The sequence below is a fragment of the Puma concolor genome, chromosome E2, assembly GCF_028749965.1.
Source record: "Puma concolor isolate L17-30 chromosome E2, mPumCon1.1.hap2, whole genome shotgun sequence".
NCBI lineage: Eukaryota > Metazoa > Chordata > Mammalia > Carnivora > Felidae > Puma > Puma concolor.
The window spans coordinates 59065316-59083500 of NC_141681.1; the positions used below are offsets into that span (position 1 = coordinate 59065316).

General features: G+C 61.8%; 3 protein-coding genes across 11 annotated transcripts in view; 1 reads left to right on the forward strand and 2 right to left on the reverse strand.

The window, feature by feature from the left end:
• CNOT3 (CCR4-NOT transcription complex subunit 3) lies at positions 1-14463 on the forward strand. Of its 8 annotated transcripts, none has more exons than XM_086690646.1 (18): positions 1-263; positions 4223-4300; positions 4414-4481; positions 4714-4788; positions 4912-5001; positions 5123-5251; positions 5351-5446; positions 6414-6636; positions 6731-6864; positions 7171-7227; positions 8316-8682; positions 8763-8886; positions 9546-9744; positions 11251-11350; positions 11455-11653; positions 11941-12073; positions 12650-12775; positions 14067-14463. In XM_086690646.1, exons 2-18 carry the CDS (start codon positions 4276-4278, stop codon positions 14214-14216), a joined length of 2295 nt encoding a protein of 764 aa, XP_086546772.1. In that variant the 5' UTR covers positions 1-263; positions 4223-4275; the 3' UTR covers positions 14217-14463. The 8 variants fall into 8 exon arrangements, 5 of the variants coding, with proteins under 5 accessions (XP_086546772.1, XP_086546767.1, XP_086546769.1 ...); XR_015245052.1 differs by having other exon boundaries at positions 2-263; positions 11941-12156; positions 14118-14463; XR_015245054.1 differs by having other exon boundaries at positions 2-263; positions 6417-6636; positions 11941-12156; positions 14118-14463.
• Positions 14421-18185, reverse strand: part of LENG1 (leukocyte receptor cluster member 1) — a 4180-nt gene continuing 415 nt past the window's right edge. Inside the window, exons 1-5 of one of the 2 annotated variants that reach the window (XM_086690664.1) lie at positions 18099-18117; positions 17207-17385; positions 16206-16385; positions 15296-15555; positions 14421-14710 (exon numbers count right to left, since the gene is read on the reverse strand). In XM_086690664.1, the coding sequence (XP_086546790.1) occupies positions 14440-14710; positions 15296-15555; positions 16206-16385; positions 17207-17338 (843 nt within the window). In that variant the 5' untranslated portion in view covers positions 17339-17385; positions 18099-18117 and the 3' untranslated portion in view covers positions 14421-14439. Of the gene's footprint in view, positions 14711-15295; positions 15556-16205; positions 16386-17206; positions 17386-18098; positions 18118-18185 lie in introns of those variants that run through there. The other variant, XM_086690663.1, reaches the window with a different exon arrangement.
• TMC4 (transmembrane channel like 4) overlaps positions 17698-18185 on the reverse strand; it is an 11173-nt gene continuing 10685 nt past the window's right edge. Inside the window, exons 14-15 of the mRNA XM_086690647.1 lie at positions 18099-18177; positions 17698-18002 (exon numbers count right to left, since the gene is read on the reverse strand). Of these exons, the coding sequence (XP_086546773.1) occupies positions 17934-18002; positions 18099-18177 (148 nt within the window). The 3' untranslated portion in view covers positions 17698-17933. The remainder of the gene's footprint in view (positions 18003-18098; positions 18178-18185) is intronic.

The window sequence follows — 18185 nt, forward strand, 5'->3', positions numbered from 1 at the left end:
AAGAGAGGAGGGAGGCCTCCTCCGCCGCCGCCATCTTGGACCGGCCCGGTCAGCTTCCGCGGAGCCATCGGCAGACGCCGCGGCCTCCCTTGAGCCCCGACCCCGTCGTCAGAACAACCCCGGGCCCACTTCCCCCCACCCCACTTCCGCTTCGCGCCGCTATCGCGATAGCGCCCGGGCCCGGGGCGCGAGAAAAAGGCGGCGGGCGCTCGCCTCCCCCGCCTGTCGCGATACGCTCCTCAGCGGCGGCGCCAGCTCCTGTGGTGAGAGCGTCAGGCTCGACTGGGCCGGACCCCTTCCCCTCCTCCCCCGGCGCCACCACCGCCCTCCCCGCCGCCTCCCGCCCCGGCGCCACCGCCGCCTGTCGCGACATGGCCGACCCCCCACCGGCCCCCGGCCCCGGCGCGGGCTCCCGACCGGGGCGGCCCCGGTGACCGCCGGTGCTCGCGCCCCCTCCGCGCCCCGCGGCGGCGCCGGGCTCCTCCGCGGGGGTGCGGGTGCGCGGGGCCGCCCCCTCCGCGTCGGCCTCGGCCCCTCGCCGCGGGGACGGGCGCTCCCCGGCCGCGGGTGCCCGCCCCCTTCGGCCGCAGCCCCTCCTGGGCGAGGCGGCCGCCCTCACGTGGGGGTCGGGCCCCCCCACCCCGAGCCAGGCCCGCGGGCGGGGCGGGGGGCTCCGTTCCCGGGGCCCGGCCCCCTGCGCGCCCCCAAAGTTTCCCCTGCGGCGAGAAGTCTACGGGGGTCAGGGCTGTCCTGAGCGGTACCTGCTCGGGGCCGGCTGCGTGTCCGCCGCTGGTGCTGTGGCCCCGAGCCCCCGGCCTGTGGTGTCACTCCCACTTAGCCTCCTCGCGGCTTGGTGACACCTTCCAAAGCTCCTGCCTTCGCCGGGTTGCAGACGGTGTCCTGCCCCTGGCAGTGCAAGCACCCCTGATTCTAAGCAGTGCCAGCTTCTCCGAGCAGGGCTGTCCCCTCCCCCAGCATTGACGCCCCCACTGTTTGGGGACTGCCCCCAGCGTGTCTCTTTGCTGCTGCTGCTACGTCTGACTCTTCTGTCCCCCGTTCACATAAGTCCTTCCAGAAGGCTGGGGTCCCGCCCCCCTTGGTGCTTGTGTTGGGTCCCCTGGCCGCGAGTGTGTGAACTTGATGGGATCCGGGGTTTGCCCTCCCCGCTCCCACACTCGGAGGAATAGCTTCCTAGATGTGAGGTTCCCGTGCTGTAACACGTGGGCTGTGCTGGCTGGGGTTGTGTTCTGTCCTCCAGGGGCTCCAGGGGCAGGAAACTTTCTCAGCGCTGCCCCCGCCCACCCCCCAGGTTCGAGGTTCCTGCCTCTCAGGTGTTGGTGCACTTGTCGTGGGGTCTCGCTATGGGGGACCAAGGTTTCTGTTCTCGGCTGAGACGTGATTCCGTGTGGTGGGGGAGAGACCTGGCTTGGGCAGCTTTCCACAGTGGGGTTCCCAGGCCCCCCCATCCTTGGTGTTGGGCCTCCCAGTGGGCAGATAAGTACCTCCACCCCAGGGCCTAACACGTCCTTCCTCCACAGTGTCAGGTGCTCGGTGAGGATGGCCCTCCAGCATCACCTCCCAGTGGCTGAGCTCCTGGCTCAGTGGGAAGCCTCTGCTTGGGGGCACATGACAGCCCCCAGGGTTAGGGATCCCCCCCACTTCCCCCGGTGTCAGCTCCCAGGACTAGGCCTTCCACCCCTCCTGTGTGGTCCCTGCCAGGCCTGTGTGTGACTGCATCCTCTTCCCTGAGGTCAGATCTCGCAGGCTCTCCTTCATCAGTTGTGTCCCTCATTTACATGGCTGCTGGCCCCCCTGGGCGTCTGGCACACTCCTCCTCGAGGGGATCTGCTGTCATGGACAGAGACTGGTTCCCAGGTTCCCTCGTCTTGTTGGAGACCCCTCGCCATGAGCATGCAGGCTCTTCGGTGCCTGAGCTGCCCCCTGTCTCGGCCACCTTTTGCTGCGGGGTCTTGCTGGGTCCCCCCAAGAGCAGTGGGGCTCCCAGCCCTTTAAGAATGGAACTTCTCCATGGTGGCACCTCCGCTTCAGGGCCCAGGCTTTCTTTCTCTCTGGTCCTTTGCTGGGGGATCGAAGGTGTCTTGAAGTGGGGTCTCTCTTTAGAGGGAGGGGCTCCTGCCCCCGTTGTATCTGCCCTGTCTAGGGGGTGCAGGTACCCTGGGCCCGTGGTGCCTCCCCCAGACCTGGTGTTGTCTTCTCTGGACCTCAGCTGTTCCCCGCTTGAGGATCTGAGACCTCACCTCCCCAGGCTGGGGCTCTTGTCCCCCTGGCACCTTGCTTCTGACTCCTGCAGGACTTCTTGCTGCCAGTCTGTTCCTCTTTTAGGGGTATCCCCTCCCCATTGAGCCAGGTGTCCCAGCCCCTCGGTGTGGAGTGCCTCGTGTAGGGATAGAAGGTAGGCGGTCCCTCCCTCTGGACCGGAGGCAGGGGTGCAAACTCCTGTGTTAACGTCCCTGTCCCCGATCCCAGGCGGGAAGAGGCATTTCTGTGTTGGGAGTCCTGGCTCTGTCCTGAGCTCCCAGATCAAAGGCTTTGAGTCCCCTCTGTGCAACTGTCTCCTCCGTCCTTTCTCTGGCTGCCTTGCCCTGGAGCTGGCATTTCTCTGTGTGGGGACTGGGCCCCCCCTCAGTGTGGCAGCTGGGCCTGGGCCCGGGGTGTTGTTCTTCTCTTGGTGGGCCCTTTCAGGAGACTGATGCTCCCTCAGGTCTAAGGTGTCACAGCCCCCGCTGTCCACAGTGGGCCCCTGTGGACCATTCTGGTACCAGCTCAGGGCCTCTGGTTCCAGAGCGTGCTCTCTGGTACACCATCCCACCGGGAGCTACCAGCTGTGTGTGATTGAAACAGTTGAAATACAAATGAAAGATTCCACTTGTTCGGTGCACGAGCCACGTTCTTCGTGTCCAGTGGCACGGGCAGCACAGATCCACTGCAGGAAGTGCTGTTGGCCGGGAAGTACTGTTCCTGAGACAAGTCCTTCCCGGTGGGCAGGGACCCTCCTGGTATGGCCTCCCCGTGGTTTGAGGCTCAGTCCTGGGTTTAGTCCAGGCTGCTCTGGGGCCCCCTGCCCTGGGCCTGTAGAGTGGGAGGCCCCCTATCTCAGGGAGCCTTGCTTTTCAGTCAGGCCCCGTTTCTAGGGGGTGATCTCGGGCAGTGCAGGAGACCCCCTGGATCTCCGTTGGTCTTGGTGTCGGGCTCTCAGCTCTGGTTTCCCCCTGGGCCAGAGTTCCTGGTGACGACTCTTTGAGCTCTGTCTTCCGCATGCTGTGTACTTTGAGGGTGAAGATAGCCCTATCTCTAGGTACTGGGCACACGTCCTAGAGGTTTGTGTTTCCCTGTGTCTGCGTTACCAGCGCATCCAAGATGTACTTCGCGTGCACAGATCGCTGCCTCACAGCGGAGGCCCCTCACCCTCGTCTCTGAGACCTCACTCATTTCTGGGCACTCTTGTGGCCTTGTGGTCTGCTCCCATACGACTAAGTCTCGGCATTGGCGTTGGGTCAGGAGCATCGTCTCCTGCTCTGGAGTAAACTTGGTGCCGTGAGGCCCTCTTCTGCTTGGTCCCAGCCCTGTCACGATGGGGGTAGGGGGGGAGCGGGGAAGGTAGCTCTTCCTAATGGGGGGGAAGTAGTTCTTCCTAATGGCAGGCATTTCCCACCCCTGGTGCTTCCCCTCCATCCCTTACAGTTCATGCACAGACGGCATCAGGCTCTTCTTCCTGCAGACTCTCTTCTGACCTGTCTGAGGGGCAGCTTCTCTGGTGTCAGGACTCTAGTCACCTGTGTGCCCTGCCCCGCTGTGGGAGTGTGGCCTCCAGGCCCCGTGCCTTCATCCCCAGCACTCAGCGATGTGCTGCTTGACTTTTTTCCTGCCCTAAAACATCTTCTGGAGTGTCACCTGGGGAGAAGGTGTTCTGTGCTCCAGCAGTTTTTCACTGCCTGGGTGAGAGTTACACAAAAAGTATGTCTCCTTCCTTGTTTCCACAAACTTCCAGAGTGTTCTGGTAGAACGTTTCTTCCAGAACGTTCATTCAGCCCCCCATGCTGGGCTGTTGAGGCTGCATAAGTGGAACTTGGCCTGGTCTCTGTCGTTACACTGTAAACGCGTCTTCCCTTTACCATCCCCCACGCCCTGCTGTTCCCAGTGTCGTTCGTGTCTCTCTGATGGACCAGCCAGAGAATACCTGTGTTCCTTCCTTATCTCTCAGCAGCGTCCGTCTCCGGGAGAGTATGAAGAGAGTGCGTCTGTAGGGCAGGGAAGATGGCGGACAAGCGCAAACTCCAAGGTACTGGGTCGACTGCCCACTGCCTGCGTGGCCACGTGCTCGCTGTCCTCACAGCTCCTTGGATGCCTGCTGCCCGGGCGGGATGCTAACAGCCTTCCTTCCTCCCCTGCCAGGTGAGATTGATCGCTGCCTCAAGAAGGTGTCCGAGGGCGTGGAGCAGTTCGAAGACATTTGGCAGAAGGTACAAATCTGGGTCTCCAGGGAGGAGAGCACGGGAAAAGGTTCTGGATCTCTAGGCATGGGCCAGGGAGAGGGATTGTGGGTCCAGGTGCTGAGGACCTAAGAAGCAGCTCTGAGATGGCTTAGGGGGTGTCCCCACAGTCCCCAGCCCTCAGAGACTGGAGCTTTGCCGCTGGAGTGGGCATGAGGACAGCAAGTCCCACACTGACACCTGTGTTCTCTTCATCCCTCAGCTCCACAATGCAGCCAACGCAAACCAGAAAGAGAAGTATGAGGCTGACCTAAAAAAGGAGATTAAGAAGCTTCAGGTGAGGGGACTGGGGACCTGGATTTCTGTGTCCTAAGGGCAGAGGGAACAGGGAGGAGGGGCTGGCAGCCTCAGTAACCACGTCCTGAGGCAGTGTGACCATCGTGATTTTTCCCACCTGCAGCGGCTGAGGGACCAGATCAAGACATGGGTAGCGTCCAACGAGATCAAGGACAAGAGGCAGCTCATAGACAACCGCAAGCTCATCGAGACGGTAGGAGCCCAAAGCTGGGTACCTGAGGTTGGGGCGGGGGAGGTGGCTGGATTCCTGGGTCCCTAGGGGTCCTGGGAAGAGGAGGGTTTCTTGGAACCCCTGCCAACCATGCTCTCCACAGCAAATGGAACGGTTCAAAGTTGTGGAGCGAGAGACCAAGACCAAAGCCTACAGCAAGGAGGGCCTGGGCCTGGCACAGAAGGTGGACCCCGCCCAGAAGGAGAAAGAGGAGGTTGGCCAGTGGCTCACGGTGAGTCCGGGTGGAGAAGTGGCTGCAGGGCCCTGGTCACCGGGCAACTGTGGGGTCTCTGGCTGACCACCTGCCTTTCCACTCCCTCCCCCCATGCAGAATACCATCGACACCCTAAACATGCAGGTGGACCAGTTTGAGAGTGAAGTGGAGTCCCTGTCGGTGCAGACACGCAAAAAGAAGGGTGACAAGGATGTGAGTGGGGGGACCCTGCGTCCAGAGGGCAGAGAGGGGCTGGCGAATTGGGGAGAGTGGCATGTGGAGGGGAGGCAGCCTCAGGGGTCCCGCCTCCGCAAACAGTGGTGCCATGAAAAGGAGGAGTGGTTTGAGGGAGCACGCGCTGGGTTCTGGGGTCGCAGACCAGGCGAGAGAGTGGATGGACATGCAGGGTGCCGAGGGCCGAGATGGTAGGCGGAGGCAAGGTGGGACGCGGGAGCCGCCCCTTTGGCCCGAGGAGAGCAGTCGAGGACAAAGCCAGATCTAGGGGCCCATATTCACAGACTCCAGATTGTGGGGTGTGGGTTCAGGGGGATGCAAACCATGTGTACTTGTTGGCACATGAAGTACAGGGAACGGAGAGCTGGGTCCGGGGGTGGGGGGCAGTGGGAGGTGCACCAGATTTGGGTGTCTGAGACTGAGCTGTTTAGGAAGCTGGAGCTTAGAGGGGTGACACAGTAGGTCTTTGTGGAGGTGCTGGGGGATAGAGACCAGAAGCCTGAGGAGGAACTGAACTGCCAACTCTGGATTCCCTTGGGTGTATGCATAGGGTGGGCAGGTGTGATGACGGACCGTTACAAAGGTGATCACGGTCGCATTTGGCAAGTCCCCCCCTAATTGGGCATTGTTATTATCCTTAGGGCGAGATGGGGGGTGTGGGGTATGCTGCATTTGAGAGATCTGGGCTGTCAGGGCCGCATTGTAGGGAAGCACAGGCCTGCCTGGTCTTCTAGAGGTTTCCAGGGATGTTTGGGTGGGAGCTGGGGGTCCCTGCGCCTCTCATACGTCAGAGGGTGGGTGGACTTCACACTACCTGTGTCAGGAGGGGCTGGAGCAGAGCCTCTGGGTCTCTCCGGGGGTCGGGGACTGAGGACAGGTTCTGTGGGGGCAGGAGGGGCCTGGGCAGGAGCCGTGCAGCCCCTGAGCCTGGCCCTGGGCTCGCCAGCAGAAGCAGGACCGGATCGAGGGCCTGAAGCGGCACATCGAGAAACATCGCTACCACGTGCGCATGCTGGAGACCATCCTGCGCATGCTGGACAATGACTCCATCCTCGTGGATGCCATCCGCAAGATCAAGGACGACGTCGAGTACTATGTTGACTCGTCCCAGGACCCCGACTTCGAGGAGAACGAGTTTCTCTATGACGACCTGGACCTCGAGGACATTCGTGAGGCCCGGGGCCGGCCCGTGGGCACAGGGCAGTGAGGGCCGGGTGGGGGGGCGTCCCAGCTTGTTAAGCACGCCCCTCCCTGCCCCCACAGCACAGGCGCTGGTCGCCACCTCCCCCCCCAGCCACAGTCACATGGAGGATGAGATCTTCAACCAGTCCAGCAGCACACCCACCTCCACCACCTCCAGCTCTCCCATCCCACCCAGCCCGGCCAACTGCACCACAGTGAGGACGCGGGAACACGGCGTGCGGGAGGGGGTGGGGTCCAGATGTCCTGGATCCAGGCCGTAGGGCTGGGTGTCAGTGGGGTCCCTGGCCAGCAGTGGAGGCCTGGCAGCAGGGCAGCTTAGGCAGGGATCCAGGGCTGGATTCCCTAAGGAGAGGGGCTCCTGGGTCTGGAAGAGGCTCCCGGGAGACTAGGACCCTGGGTTCCCCAGTGAGGTTAAGGGCACAGGTGCTGGAACGGCCCTGGGAGGGTTGGTTGGGGCCTAGAGGTGACACGGGTTTCCAAGGGCGCCTCCCCTCCTTCAGGAAAACTCTGAGGATGACAAGAAGAGGGGGCGCTCCACGGACAGTGAAGTCAGCCAGGTGGGTGTGACTCTGTCATTGATCCTCAAGCCCTGAGGAGGGCCAGCGTGAATGTGGACTGAGGGGATGGCATGTGGCACCCGCCCTGTGCGTTAGAGGAGGATGTAGGTTTGTCTGGTGTGGGAAGGGGCAGGTGACACGGGTGAGTCAACACCAAAAGCTTGCAGGTGGCTAGAGGTGGTCCAGCTGGGTCAGGCTGAGGGACCCCCACCTTGTAGAGCCAACAGGCTGGAGAGGCGATAGGTCTGAAATCGAACAGGTTTCCGTGGGCCTCGTCACAAGCCTTGGCTGTGCTATTGACGGGATTTCTGTCCTCCCCAAGTGAGCCCCTCCCCATCCCCCACCCCCCACCCCCCACCCCGCCAGCACGGGGCCAGAGCACACACTGTAGGAAGCACCGCTGTCATCAGGAGGCAGTCAGGCAGGAGCCTGGTGGCTTGTCACTGATGAGGCTTGTGTAGGACTCGGGGGACCAGGAGGGAGTTGGCCTCAAGACCCCTTGATGTGTGGCATGCGAGGTGCCAGGGCGGTCCCCACCTGAGGACAGGAGTGCTGGTTGGCCAGTAGCACTTGCCTGGCAAATAGCTTGGCTGCGGGGTGTGCCCTGGGCACTTCATTCCTCTACTTTCTGGGGTGGGGGTCAGCGGTGGCCCCTCAAGTTGCTTTTCTGACCCTTTGGGTGACATTCAGAATTACTGGCCAGTTCTAGGCTGTTTTTCCTCCTTCTCTTGGACTTGTAGTTGGGTCCAGCTGGTCTCATACGGAGTGCATTCGTTAGTTTCTCCCCTGTCATCAGACTTAGTCTGTCAGCGGGTTCGTCTCCCTGATGCGCAGGCCGTGGCAGCCCTGTGGGATGTTGTGCAGAGGCGTCCACACGGGGTGTGGGACGCTGGTGTGGGCTAGAATGCCAGTGTTCTCGGCACGAAGGTGGTGATTGCAGCCTGGAGCGTCAGGTCACAGGAGGGGACAGCTGGGGGCAGCAGGCCCAGCGAGGACCGTGGAGCCCAGCTTGGGGGAGGGCTGTGTGCGGGAGGCCTGGTGGACCTGCCGGCCCACTGGGTCCTGATCCTCTTCTCCCCCACCCACAGTCTCCAGCCAAAAATGGCTCCAAGCCCGTCCACAGCAGCCAGCACCCTCAATCCCCAGCTGTGCCGCCCAGCTACCCGTCTGGCCCCCCGCCCGCCGCCTCCGCCCTGAGCACCGCCCCTGGCAACAACGGGGCCTCCACGCCAGCAGCGCCCTCAAGTGCCCTGGGTCCCAAGGCCAGCCCAGCTCCCAGCCACAATTCAGGCACCCCCGCCCCCTATGCCCAGGCTGTGGCCCCACCGGCCTCCAGTGGGTCCAGCACCACTCAGCCCCGGCCCCCCAGCGTCCAGCCCGGTGGGGGAGGGGGCGGCGGAGGCAGCAGCAACAGCAGCGGAGGGGCAGGCACCGGCAAGCAGAACGGTGCCACCAGTAAGCAGGGGGGCTGTGGGGGGTGGGGTGGCCCTGGGGTGGCCCGTTGTCACTCCCCCTTCCTTCCTTCCTTCCCCCAGGTTACAGCTCGGTGGTGGCAGACAGCCCGGCCGAGGTGGCTCTCGGCAGCAGTGGGGGCAACAGTGCCAGCAGCCAGGCCCTGGGTCCCCCGTCTGGCCCCCACAACCCCCCTCCCAGTACCACGTGAGTGTCTAGCTTCTATCCTTGCCCCGGCCTGCCGGGACCTCTTCCACCTACTTGGGTGCTGGTCCCCACGTCCCTCCAACATCAGTCCCCGGGCTGTGCCCTGTGCAGCGTTCCAGGCACGCCTTGGGTATTTAGGATTGTTCCTGGAGTCCCCACACAGTCCCTTCTCTGTGACCCGCACTGGGCCTTCCCGACTCCCCGGAGGGGGCTGTGGCTCCAGTTGTCAGGCCAAACCTTTGCTGTGCGTCCCTGTCTCAGAAGATTGCCCCAGAAAGATTCTGATCTTCGAGGGACGCAGGCAAAATCTGCTCCCCGGGTCTGCTTGACTGCCAGGCTCTAGGCGGGCAGCCCCAAGTGGGGGGCATTCTGTTCTGTGGGTGGAACGCTCCCTGCCCACACCCCCCTCTTCCATGGACCACTGCACAAGACTGTGTGTTTGCTGGTGAACCCTCAGCCACACGGCCTGTGTTAGGGCCCCCAAGAATCCAGGCTCCCCCAGCTCTGTGGCTCTTAGAGGGGAACTGACCCCCAGGACTGGACGCCCTTATGGGTCCCCACCTTCTGGGCTTTCTCCCCCCTTTTTTTTTTTTTGACTCCCTCCCCTGACCATCAGTCACTCCTATCCCCTGAGTCCTCTCCCCTTGTCCCCTTCCCAGGAAGGAACCCAGTGCGGCAGCCCCAACAGGGGCTGGGGGTGTGGCCCCAGGCTCAGGGAACAACACAGGGGGTCCCAGCCTCCTGGTGCCGCTTCCTGTGAACCCCCCCAGTTCTCCGACACCCAGCTTCAGCGAGGCCAAGGCAGCTGGTGCCCTGCTCAACGGACCCCCACAGTTCAGCACTGCCCCGGAGATCAAGGTGAGCCCCAAGCTTCTGTGTCCTGACGCCGTTGTCTTCCCTGTAGGTGTTCACTGTCCCCTTCCTGCAGGTCTCCCTGCCCTGTCCCTCACTCTGTGTAGCTCTGGCTTTCTTTCCCCTTCGCCTGCTTGCTTTTTCTCCGGGTCTTTCCCTGCCCCCTGCACCTTCCCCTTTTCTCGGGTTTCTTCCACCGTCCTGCCCTCAGGGCCTCCTAACTCTCTCTTCTGCTCCGGGTTGTACTTGTGCTTGTGCTCTCTGGGTTCCCCCCCCCCACCATCTCTGTCCCCAGTCCTCACTCCTTCACACACCCCACCATCTAGCTCACTACCCTCCTTTACTGACATCCGCTCTGGGCCATGCTTCATGCTGGTTGAATGCACCCAGGTCCCACCTTCTGTGCCGGAAGCCTCATGTGACTGTAAGGGGGTTGGGGGGGCAGAGGGTGCTGTGGCCCCACATAGGTGCCTCTGACTTGACCTGGGGAAGATACCCCAGCCAGGCCTCGGGGGGCACATCTCTAAGGGGGACAGATCTCCAGGGACCCAGAATGGGAAAGGTTAATGGAGGAAGGAGGGGTTCTCCTGTGCCGGAGTTCTAGGAGGGGCTGCCATCAGCACAAAGGCTCCGCAGTAGTGGGGAAAGGAGGCTGGCTGCAAGGCTGTGGTGGCGGGGTGTCCATGGGCAGGGCAGTGGGGTCCTGAGCCCCTAGGTCTGAAATGGGAGCAAGGTACAGAAGTGACCTCCTGGGCTGGTGCATTTAATTAATCTCAGTTCCACAAAGAGTCCAAATCCCACACTGCCTTGTGCACTTTCATCTGGAGAAACCCCCAAATACGAGGGGGCTCTGAAAGGCTCGGTACCCTGCTGAAGCTCTTGGGATGGCTTGTGGCCCAGAGCAAGCACTCTCGCTTCAGACGTACTCTGGCTGGGACATTCACGGAGGGAGCATCTTTTTGGAGAAGACGGAGCAGTAAGCAGTAGCTTTTAGGGGTTGAAAAAACACACTGGGTTCTGACGAGAGAAGGGACAAAAAAGGATGTGGCTGGGAAGGTCCCTGTGGGGCTACTGAGAACAGGACGGAGGGAGGGGGTGGGAGAGGACAGGGACGTTCAGGGCCCGCACCCCAGGCCTGGTGACCGGGCAGTGGGGAGGAGCAGGCGGACTGCGGGTCAGAACCTGCCCCAGTGTGGCATTGGGCCAGCCTGTTAACCAGCAAGTGAGGAGTGGAGTTTCCAGAGGCGGCAGGAGACTGACCCTGGTCCTACACTGGCCAGAGGCAGGGCGGGTGGGTGCAGACCCCGCCCCTCAGCAGCGCCACTTGGGAGTGGGCACACTTGGAGAAGGGCGTGCTGCCGGGTGTCCCTGTGCATAGCAGAGGCCACACTCACTGGGCACTTCTATTGGTGGATCCCCACCTCAGGGCTAGGGGCGGCGGGGGGCCTTTGCTCGGTGAGCGAGCCTCCTGCAGAGTCGGCAAGTGGCGTACCAGCTCTCCCCTCTCCCCAGGCTCCCGAGCCTCTGAGCTCTCTCAAGTCCATGGCAGAGCGGGCAGCCATCAGCTCCGGCATCGAGGACCCCGTGCCAACGCTGCACCTAACTGAGCGAGGTGAGGGTCTGGGCGAGGTAGGGGTGGTGTGGTGAGGAAGGGCAGGCCCCACACCGGCCTCACCCTGCCCTCCCCTCCTAACCCTAACCCTCCCCTCCCCACAGACATCATCTTGAGCAGCACGTCCGCGCCTCCAGCCTCAGCCCAACCACCCCTCCAGCTGTCGGAAGTGAACATCCCACTGTCACTGGGGGTGTGTCCACTGGGGCCCGTACCCCTCACCAAGGAGCAGCTGTACCAGCAGGCCATGGAGGAGGCCGCCTGGCATCACATGCCCCACCCCTCAGACTCCGAGCGCATCCGGTGAGGGGCTGGCACCCAGCACCGAGTGTGAGGGCGGCGGCCATGGTGGGGATCAGGTTCCCCAGTCCTGAGAGGTCAAGTAAAGCTTGCTGGTGGTCCTCCTCACTACTGGGCACCCAACTTGGGGCTGTCCACTGTTGGGGGGCGGGGCTGAGTTCACTGTTGGGGTGACCAGGTGCCCAAGAAGCTCCCATTCACCTGAGGTGGGGGGGGGTCTGGGTTTGCACCCGCCCCTGAGACGGCAGGGACTGCTGGGCACTGCAACTAGTCCTCCTGCTCCTCCACAGGCAGTACCTCCCTCGGAACCCCTGCCCGACGCCCCCCTACCACCACCAGATGCCACCCCCACATTCGGACACCGTGGAGTTCTACCAGCGCCTGTCCACCGAGACCCTCTTCTTCATCTTCTACTATCTGGAGGTACAGCAGGGCCCCCGGGGCAGCCTCGGGCCCCCCGGCTTCGCCGCCACCGCCGCCGTCCCCCCTCGGGCTGGAGGGGTGAGGTGGGTGCCCCTCTGCGGCCCCTGGGACCGCACCCCCTCCCCATCCCTCAGTCCTGTCCTTCCCCGAGGCAAACCTGTCCCCGCTCCCACTGCAGCACAGATATGTCCGCCTTGGGGTGGGGGGCTAGGTTGGGCCACTGCAGGGGGGCCCCCAGTTCAGTCTCCCGGCCTCACACTGCTCCCTGGAGGCCACTTTGCATGACCCCAGGGAGTTGCCATAACCCCCCCTGCATCCCTCCTGGGGGACCTTTCCAGAACGCCTCCTCTCAGCTCCTCACGCATTAGTTTCTCTTCCTTCTCAAAGCCTCTCTGAAAGCCATTTCCTCCTCCTGACCAGCATTGGTATGTTCCGTGCCCCAGCCCATCCCCGTCCGCCCCATCCAGCCCAGCTTCGGTCTTCGGCGGGGCCCGGGGTCAGCCCCGATGCTCTGTGCCCCTCGCCCCCACCGGCTTGGGGGCCCCCTGATCCCCGGCTGCACCCTTCCTCCCCCAGGGCACGAAGGCACAGTACCTGGCAGCCAAGGCCCTGAAGAAGCAGTCCTGGCGATTCCACACCAAGTACATGATGTGGTTCCAGAGGCACGAGGAGCCCAAGACCATCACTGATGAGTTTGAGCAGGTGAGGGCCCCTCCCTGTGCCCCGCCCTGCCTGCGGGCCGGCCCCCCTCCCACACCCTCACCTGCAGCCAGCTCTGTCCCGGGGGCCCTCACCTCCACCTGGACCACTGTCCTCTTCATCCTGCCTGCCACTGGCTCGTCACCCCTCAGGGCCCAGCCTAACCGTCTGCCCCGAGGGGAGCCTTTTCCAGCCCCAAGGTCCATGCCTCTGCCGGGCACCTGCTCAGGCACGGTGGCACATGTGGCTTCTCCCAACTCCGAGCACAGGTCGCTTCACACAGGGCGCTCGACGGTCGGTCTCCTTCCCCTCCTGTCCCCCCACACCAGGCAGAGCGGGGGGCTCACTAGCAAACACGGATGGGGAAACCGTTTTATTTAACGACTTTCCTATGTTCTGATAACTGGAAACCCCCACTTGCACACCACTGGGGCCAGACTACATGGTTCTAGCTAGGTGACCTTGGGCAAGTCATTTGAACCAGTCTCCATTTCCTTACGTGTAAAAATGGGGTTAACACACCCACGTTACACAGTTGTTTCAAGGATTAAATGAGTTAATGACCTGTACCTAATGGTGCCTGCTCCCTAGTAAGTATCACTGGTGTACTTTGTTTCAAATAACTTAAAGGCCATGTTCCAGTGCTTTCTTCCAAATCTTTGCCTGATGCCAAGTATTGACAGGGTCCTTGTCCTCAGAACTCGGTTCCCCTCCCTCCCTCCCCCCCTCCCCCGGTTCTTTCAGGTTCTTTGAGCAGTTCAGACCTTCATTCAGAACCAGTCCCCCGCTTCCCCCCCCACCCCCAACTGCGTCTCTGACACTGACCAGACTTACTGTCCCATCCTGGTTTGGTCCCAAGTAACCTTCCAAGTACCTTTCAAGGCATCGATCCTTCAGCAATACCCACCCCAGCACTGTCACCAATAAAACGTCTGTCCCGACGGCGTGCCTGGATATGGACTCAGCCTGTTCCATTCTCTAGGACGGGGGAACGGTCGCAGGGTTTTGCGAAGACTAGAGGCTAGGCCAGACTTCGAGCACCAGGCACCAGCTCAGTGCTCAAGCTGCAGCCGTCGTGAGAAGTCCTAGTTCACTTTGTAAACGAGGCCGAGCCTCTAGCGCACGTCCTCTCTGTGCCTCCATTTCTTCTAAAGTGGGCAGGATGACCTTTCCTGCCCAAGAAGAGGTTGGTGAGGGTGGAGGGAGTCAGCTGGTGCATGCAGGGCCCTGGGCCCCGTGCCTGGCCCCTCCTTGGCCCTGAGAGCTGTCCCCTAGGTCTATCGGTCCAACCCAGGTCCCCAGCCACCTCTGCGTCCACTCACTGACCACCTTCTCCCCTGGCCAGGGCACCTACATCTACTTTGACTACGAGAAGTGGGGCCAGCGGAAGAAGGAAGGCTTCACCTTTGAGTACCGCTACCTGGAGGACCGGGACCTCCAGTGACACCGGCCCCCCCCCCTCCACCTTCCCCTCCCCCCCGCATGCTGATCCCCCTGCCCAGGTGAGGGCCTTGCCCTGGGAGACTGGGGGAGGCCCCAGGCCATGGGGCAGCCCTCATCCCCAGGAAGCAGCCCCACCCTGGGGGCCCGGGGGCGAGGGCTGCCCCCTCCTCCCCTCCCCAGTGAGGGACATTTTTTGGTAAACCTATTTTCATTTTGGAAAATATTTATGAATAAATAGTTTTATATGACGGCTGGCAGCTGCGGCCTCTCCTGTCCCCCCAGGAGTCCGTAAGCGCTGGGGTCTGGTGGGCAGGGCGCCGGGCCCACTGGGGGTTGAACTGGCAGTTGTACCGCGCCCGCCGTTCGTCCATCTCCACAGGCTGTTCCTCCGGGGGGGCCGTGCCCCTCACTCGGGCCAGCAGGGCCTCTGCCCGAGCACGCTCTGTTGCTTCCCGCCGGAGACGTTCAGCTCGAAGCTGGTCCAGGGATGGGCGTCTGGGGGCACAGGAGTCTGGTTAAAAAGCTCATAGGCCCCAGAGTGCCCGCCCCCCCCCCCACCAAGGAGGAGCTGCCCCCTGGACCCCGTGCCTGCGGGCCGGAAGCTGGCTTCATGCAGTGCGTTAAGACCTCAGCCTCCCCCTGTGTGGGCTCCTACCACCCCCATCTTTAAGAGCAGCGCTCTCGATCTGGAGGGGCACCCAGCAGCAATCAGCTGTGACAATGAGCTCAGCTGGGGCCTCAGTTTCCCCTTCTGTAGAAGACAGGAGACTGTACGCCAGTTCTGCTCAGGGCTTTGTCCTCCTAGGGACACAAACCTGCTCTTAGTGACCCCGTAGTTCTCAAACTGGTCTCAAGGACCCCCGAGAGCTTTGTGTGCCTGTGGGTTTTATCTGTTACTATTTAGCATGGAAGGAGCAAAATCTTGAGAACGAGGCAACATCCCTCGATTTACCACAGCAGTGTCTGGAAGCCACTGCACACTCAAGACAAAGTTCACTGCTCTGCAGACCCCCAGACACGGTGCCCAGGCCACCTCTCTGCCCAGCCAGCCCCCAACACCGCCCGCCCCAGCTTCCTTACGCTTCCGGCCGCTGCTTGTCCGGCCCCTCCTTTCCCTTTCTGCTGTGACCACCATCACCACTGTGCCGCCTCTTCTTCTTCAAGTGCTTCTGCATCTCCCGCAGGGGGTCCAGGCGCTGCTTGATCTTTTCATCTGGACCTGGGCCAGGTGGGGGCGCCCCCCGCCCTGGGGGGAGCTGGTACCAAGGCGGTTGAGTCTGGGCTTCCGCAGCACTCTGGCCCAGGTATGTGAGGATCCCCAGAGCTTTCTCCTGCCTCTCCTGAGAGGACAGAAAATAGGAAGGTGCGGATGTGAAGAATGGCTCCCGCAGGGAGGCCTACAGGGGCTACCAGGACGCCCAAGGCTCCCGGGCGAGGCAGAACCAGTTTAGCCAACAGGTGCTGGAGAGAGGTCACGAGCCAGCTCTGCTGTGTTCTAGGGACACAAAAGACCAGCACAGGTGAGCCTCCAGCCCTGGGCACAAGTGCAGGTTCAGTAACAAAAAGCACAGAAGGGAAGGACAGGTGGTGCTCCTGTAGGGTTCAAAGGCAGGCATCTTTGAGGATATAATTTGAAGACCAAGCAGCAAGCAAGGCGCAAAGGAGGGAGGCAAGTTCAGAGTTGGGTGGGAATCCCCGAGTAGGCGAGTGACAGGATCCGCTTTATGCCAACAAAGCTCCTGGACACTTCCCAAACCCCAACAGGGCCTGGACGCCAGGCCAATGGGTCTGCAACTAGCAGCCACTTCCAAGTGGCTGCAGGCTTGGATGGCAATAAACAGCACTTCTGAGTGCTAGGTGCCGGGACCCCTCTGGGTCCTCTTTATCAGCTCACTTAATCCCCACCCTCACTCCATACTCCTGTTAGTCACACGGGAGGACAGACGCCCCCAGCCCCACCCATCACTCATGAGGTGGGAACCCAACTTACTTTCTCCTGTCGCTTTTCTTCCTCGTACTCTTTGTTGCCTCTGGTCACCCCTTTCCCTTCCTCTAGCAGCTCCCGGAATAGGTCCACAGGGCCGGGAGTCGGGGCTCCTGCCTCTGCTGCTTCCAGCTCAGGTAGTGAGTTCTGACGCCTGGCTTTCTTCCGTAGGAATTCTGTGCGGGCCTGGGGAAGAGTCAGTCACAGGCTCAGCATTGAGAACCTCGATGTGATTCACATAGGTGTGACGCTGGACCACAGAAAACGCGGTCCTTAGTGCTGGGGGTTCAGAAGAGGCACCTGTCCCAGCCCGCGGAGGGCGTGGGGGAATGCGGGACACCTGGTTTGTAAGCTGCCTCCTTCCCCAACAGTCAACCAGCAGGGTTCCCAATCTCGGGTGGAGACAAACAGCCCAAAGTATGCCAACAGGCGATGTGGATTACAGGCAGGGCTCCATCCACCACGGCGTGCAATCTCTACCAATAGGTTAATTTTAAAAGCCCAGCCCATCTCGAGGTGCAGTCAGCTTTGAGATCAGATTCACTAAAGAACAAAACTACGTATAAGCAGGAGGTTAGGAGTTACACGGAAAGCCCCTGGAGCGGGGAGGGCAGGGAGAGGGCTCGCCCCACAGCTTGAGAGACTGCAGGTCAAATACTGTGCACCGGGCGAGCATACAGTAGACGCTCAACAGGGAGGTTGTGCAGGCAAACTAGTCCGAGTTTCCTTGAACTGCTCAGGGGTTCACTTTTCACAGGCCGCTACTCTGTACCAGGCACTCTTCAGCCTCGCGAAAGACACAGGTGGGGGACACCAAGACAAAGCGGAGGCCTAGGCGGGCCCCGCACGGTGGACACAGGCACAGGTGGACACGCGCCTCCAGCGGCGCCCAACCCCTCCTACCTCACGGGATGCACCGCGCCTGGGCGCCACCCCCACTTCCGGCCAATCCCAAAGCGCCTGCGCGATCGGCCCGGGACTCCCCTCCGGCCGCGCTCGGGGCTTACCTCCTGCTGAGCGAGCAGCACTCTCCGCTCACGCTCTTTCTCCTCCTCCCGGGCCTGAGCCTCGTCACGCCGCACACGGGCGACATTGTCTTTGTTCCGGACGTGCCAGCTCTTCTTGGGCAAGATATTCATGGCGTCGTAGCCGGTCACCCACTGGCAGGCCCGCCTCCAACCACTTCCTATTGGCGAGAGAGTGCCCCTCCCTGTTGTTCCTGTTTCAGCTACGGATTGGGCCTGGGCTGATTGCCACGCCCCCAAGTCCGTAAGGAGAGCTGACTAGCTGAGATGCCCGAATTTGGGTTGGTGTAGCCTAGCGACCGCCTCCTGCCAGGGTTCTGAGCCAATCACGTGTCCCCGCGCTGAAGCATACCGGACGCGGCCGCTAATTGGCTGGCACGTCTGTCAAGTCTTATCGAGGCCAATTCACTTGATTGGCTTGTGCCCGACTCCTCCCCCGCCCCGCTGCAGGATGCAATTTACAAACAACTCTCTGCAAGCTGGGCCATCTTTATTGATAAAAGAGAGACGTTCACTGGAGTCCAAGGGTGGGGGAGCTTCAGAGTCCTGGGAATCCCCGAATCCCAAGGCTGTTAAGGGCATGGATTTTCTCCACTTCCTCCATTTTACAGATGACGTGCCGGAGGCTTACAAAGGGTCTGGGGGGGGGGGGGGGGGGGCAGGTCTGGGTCAGAAAGTGGGACATCGTCCTGAGCAAGGGTAGGGGAGGTCAAAGAGCCCCGCTGGCCGAGCTCAGTGCCACAGCGCGCTGTGCCAGGAAGACCTTATTCTGCGCCTCCTACGTAAAGGGTAAAGGGAGGTAGAGGTGAGACGCCTCTCCCCACTGTTTCTTTCCATATCCAGGACCCATTCACAGGAACCCGATATGGCTCACCGTCTCTATCTGGCGTTTGAGCTCAGAGATGAGACGTCCATATGAGTTAGCCAAGACCAAGGTATACACCATCAGGATGCTGGAGGA

Coding starts and splice junctions, on each gene's coding strand:
- CNOT3 (XM_086690646.1), top strand. CDS start 4,276: ATGGCGGACAAGCGCAAACTCCAAG. Junction 7,228..8,315: donor CGGACAGTGAAGTCAGCCAG/GTGGGTGTGACT, acceptor CCCCACCCACAG/TCTCCAGCCAAAAATGGCTC. Junction 8,683..8,762: donor CAAGCAGAACGGTGCCACCA/GTAAGCAGGGGG, acceptor TCCTTCCCCCAG/GTTACAGCTCGGTGGTGGCA.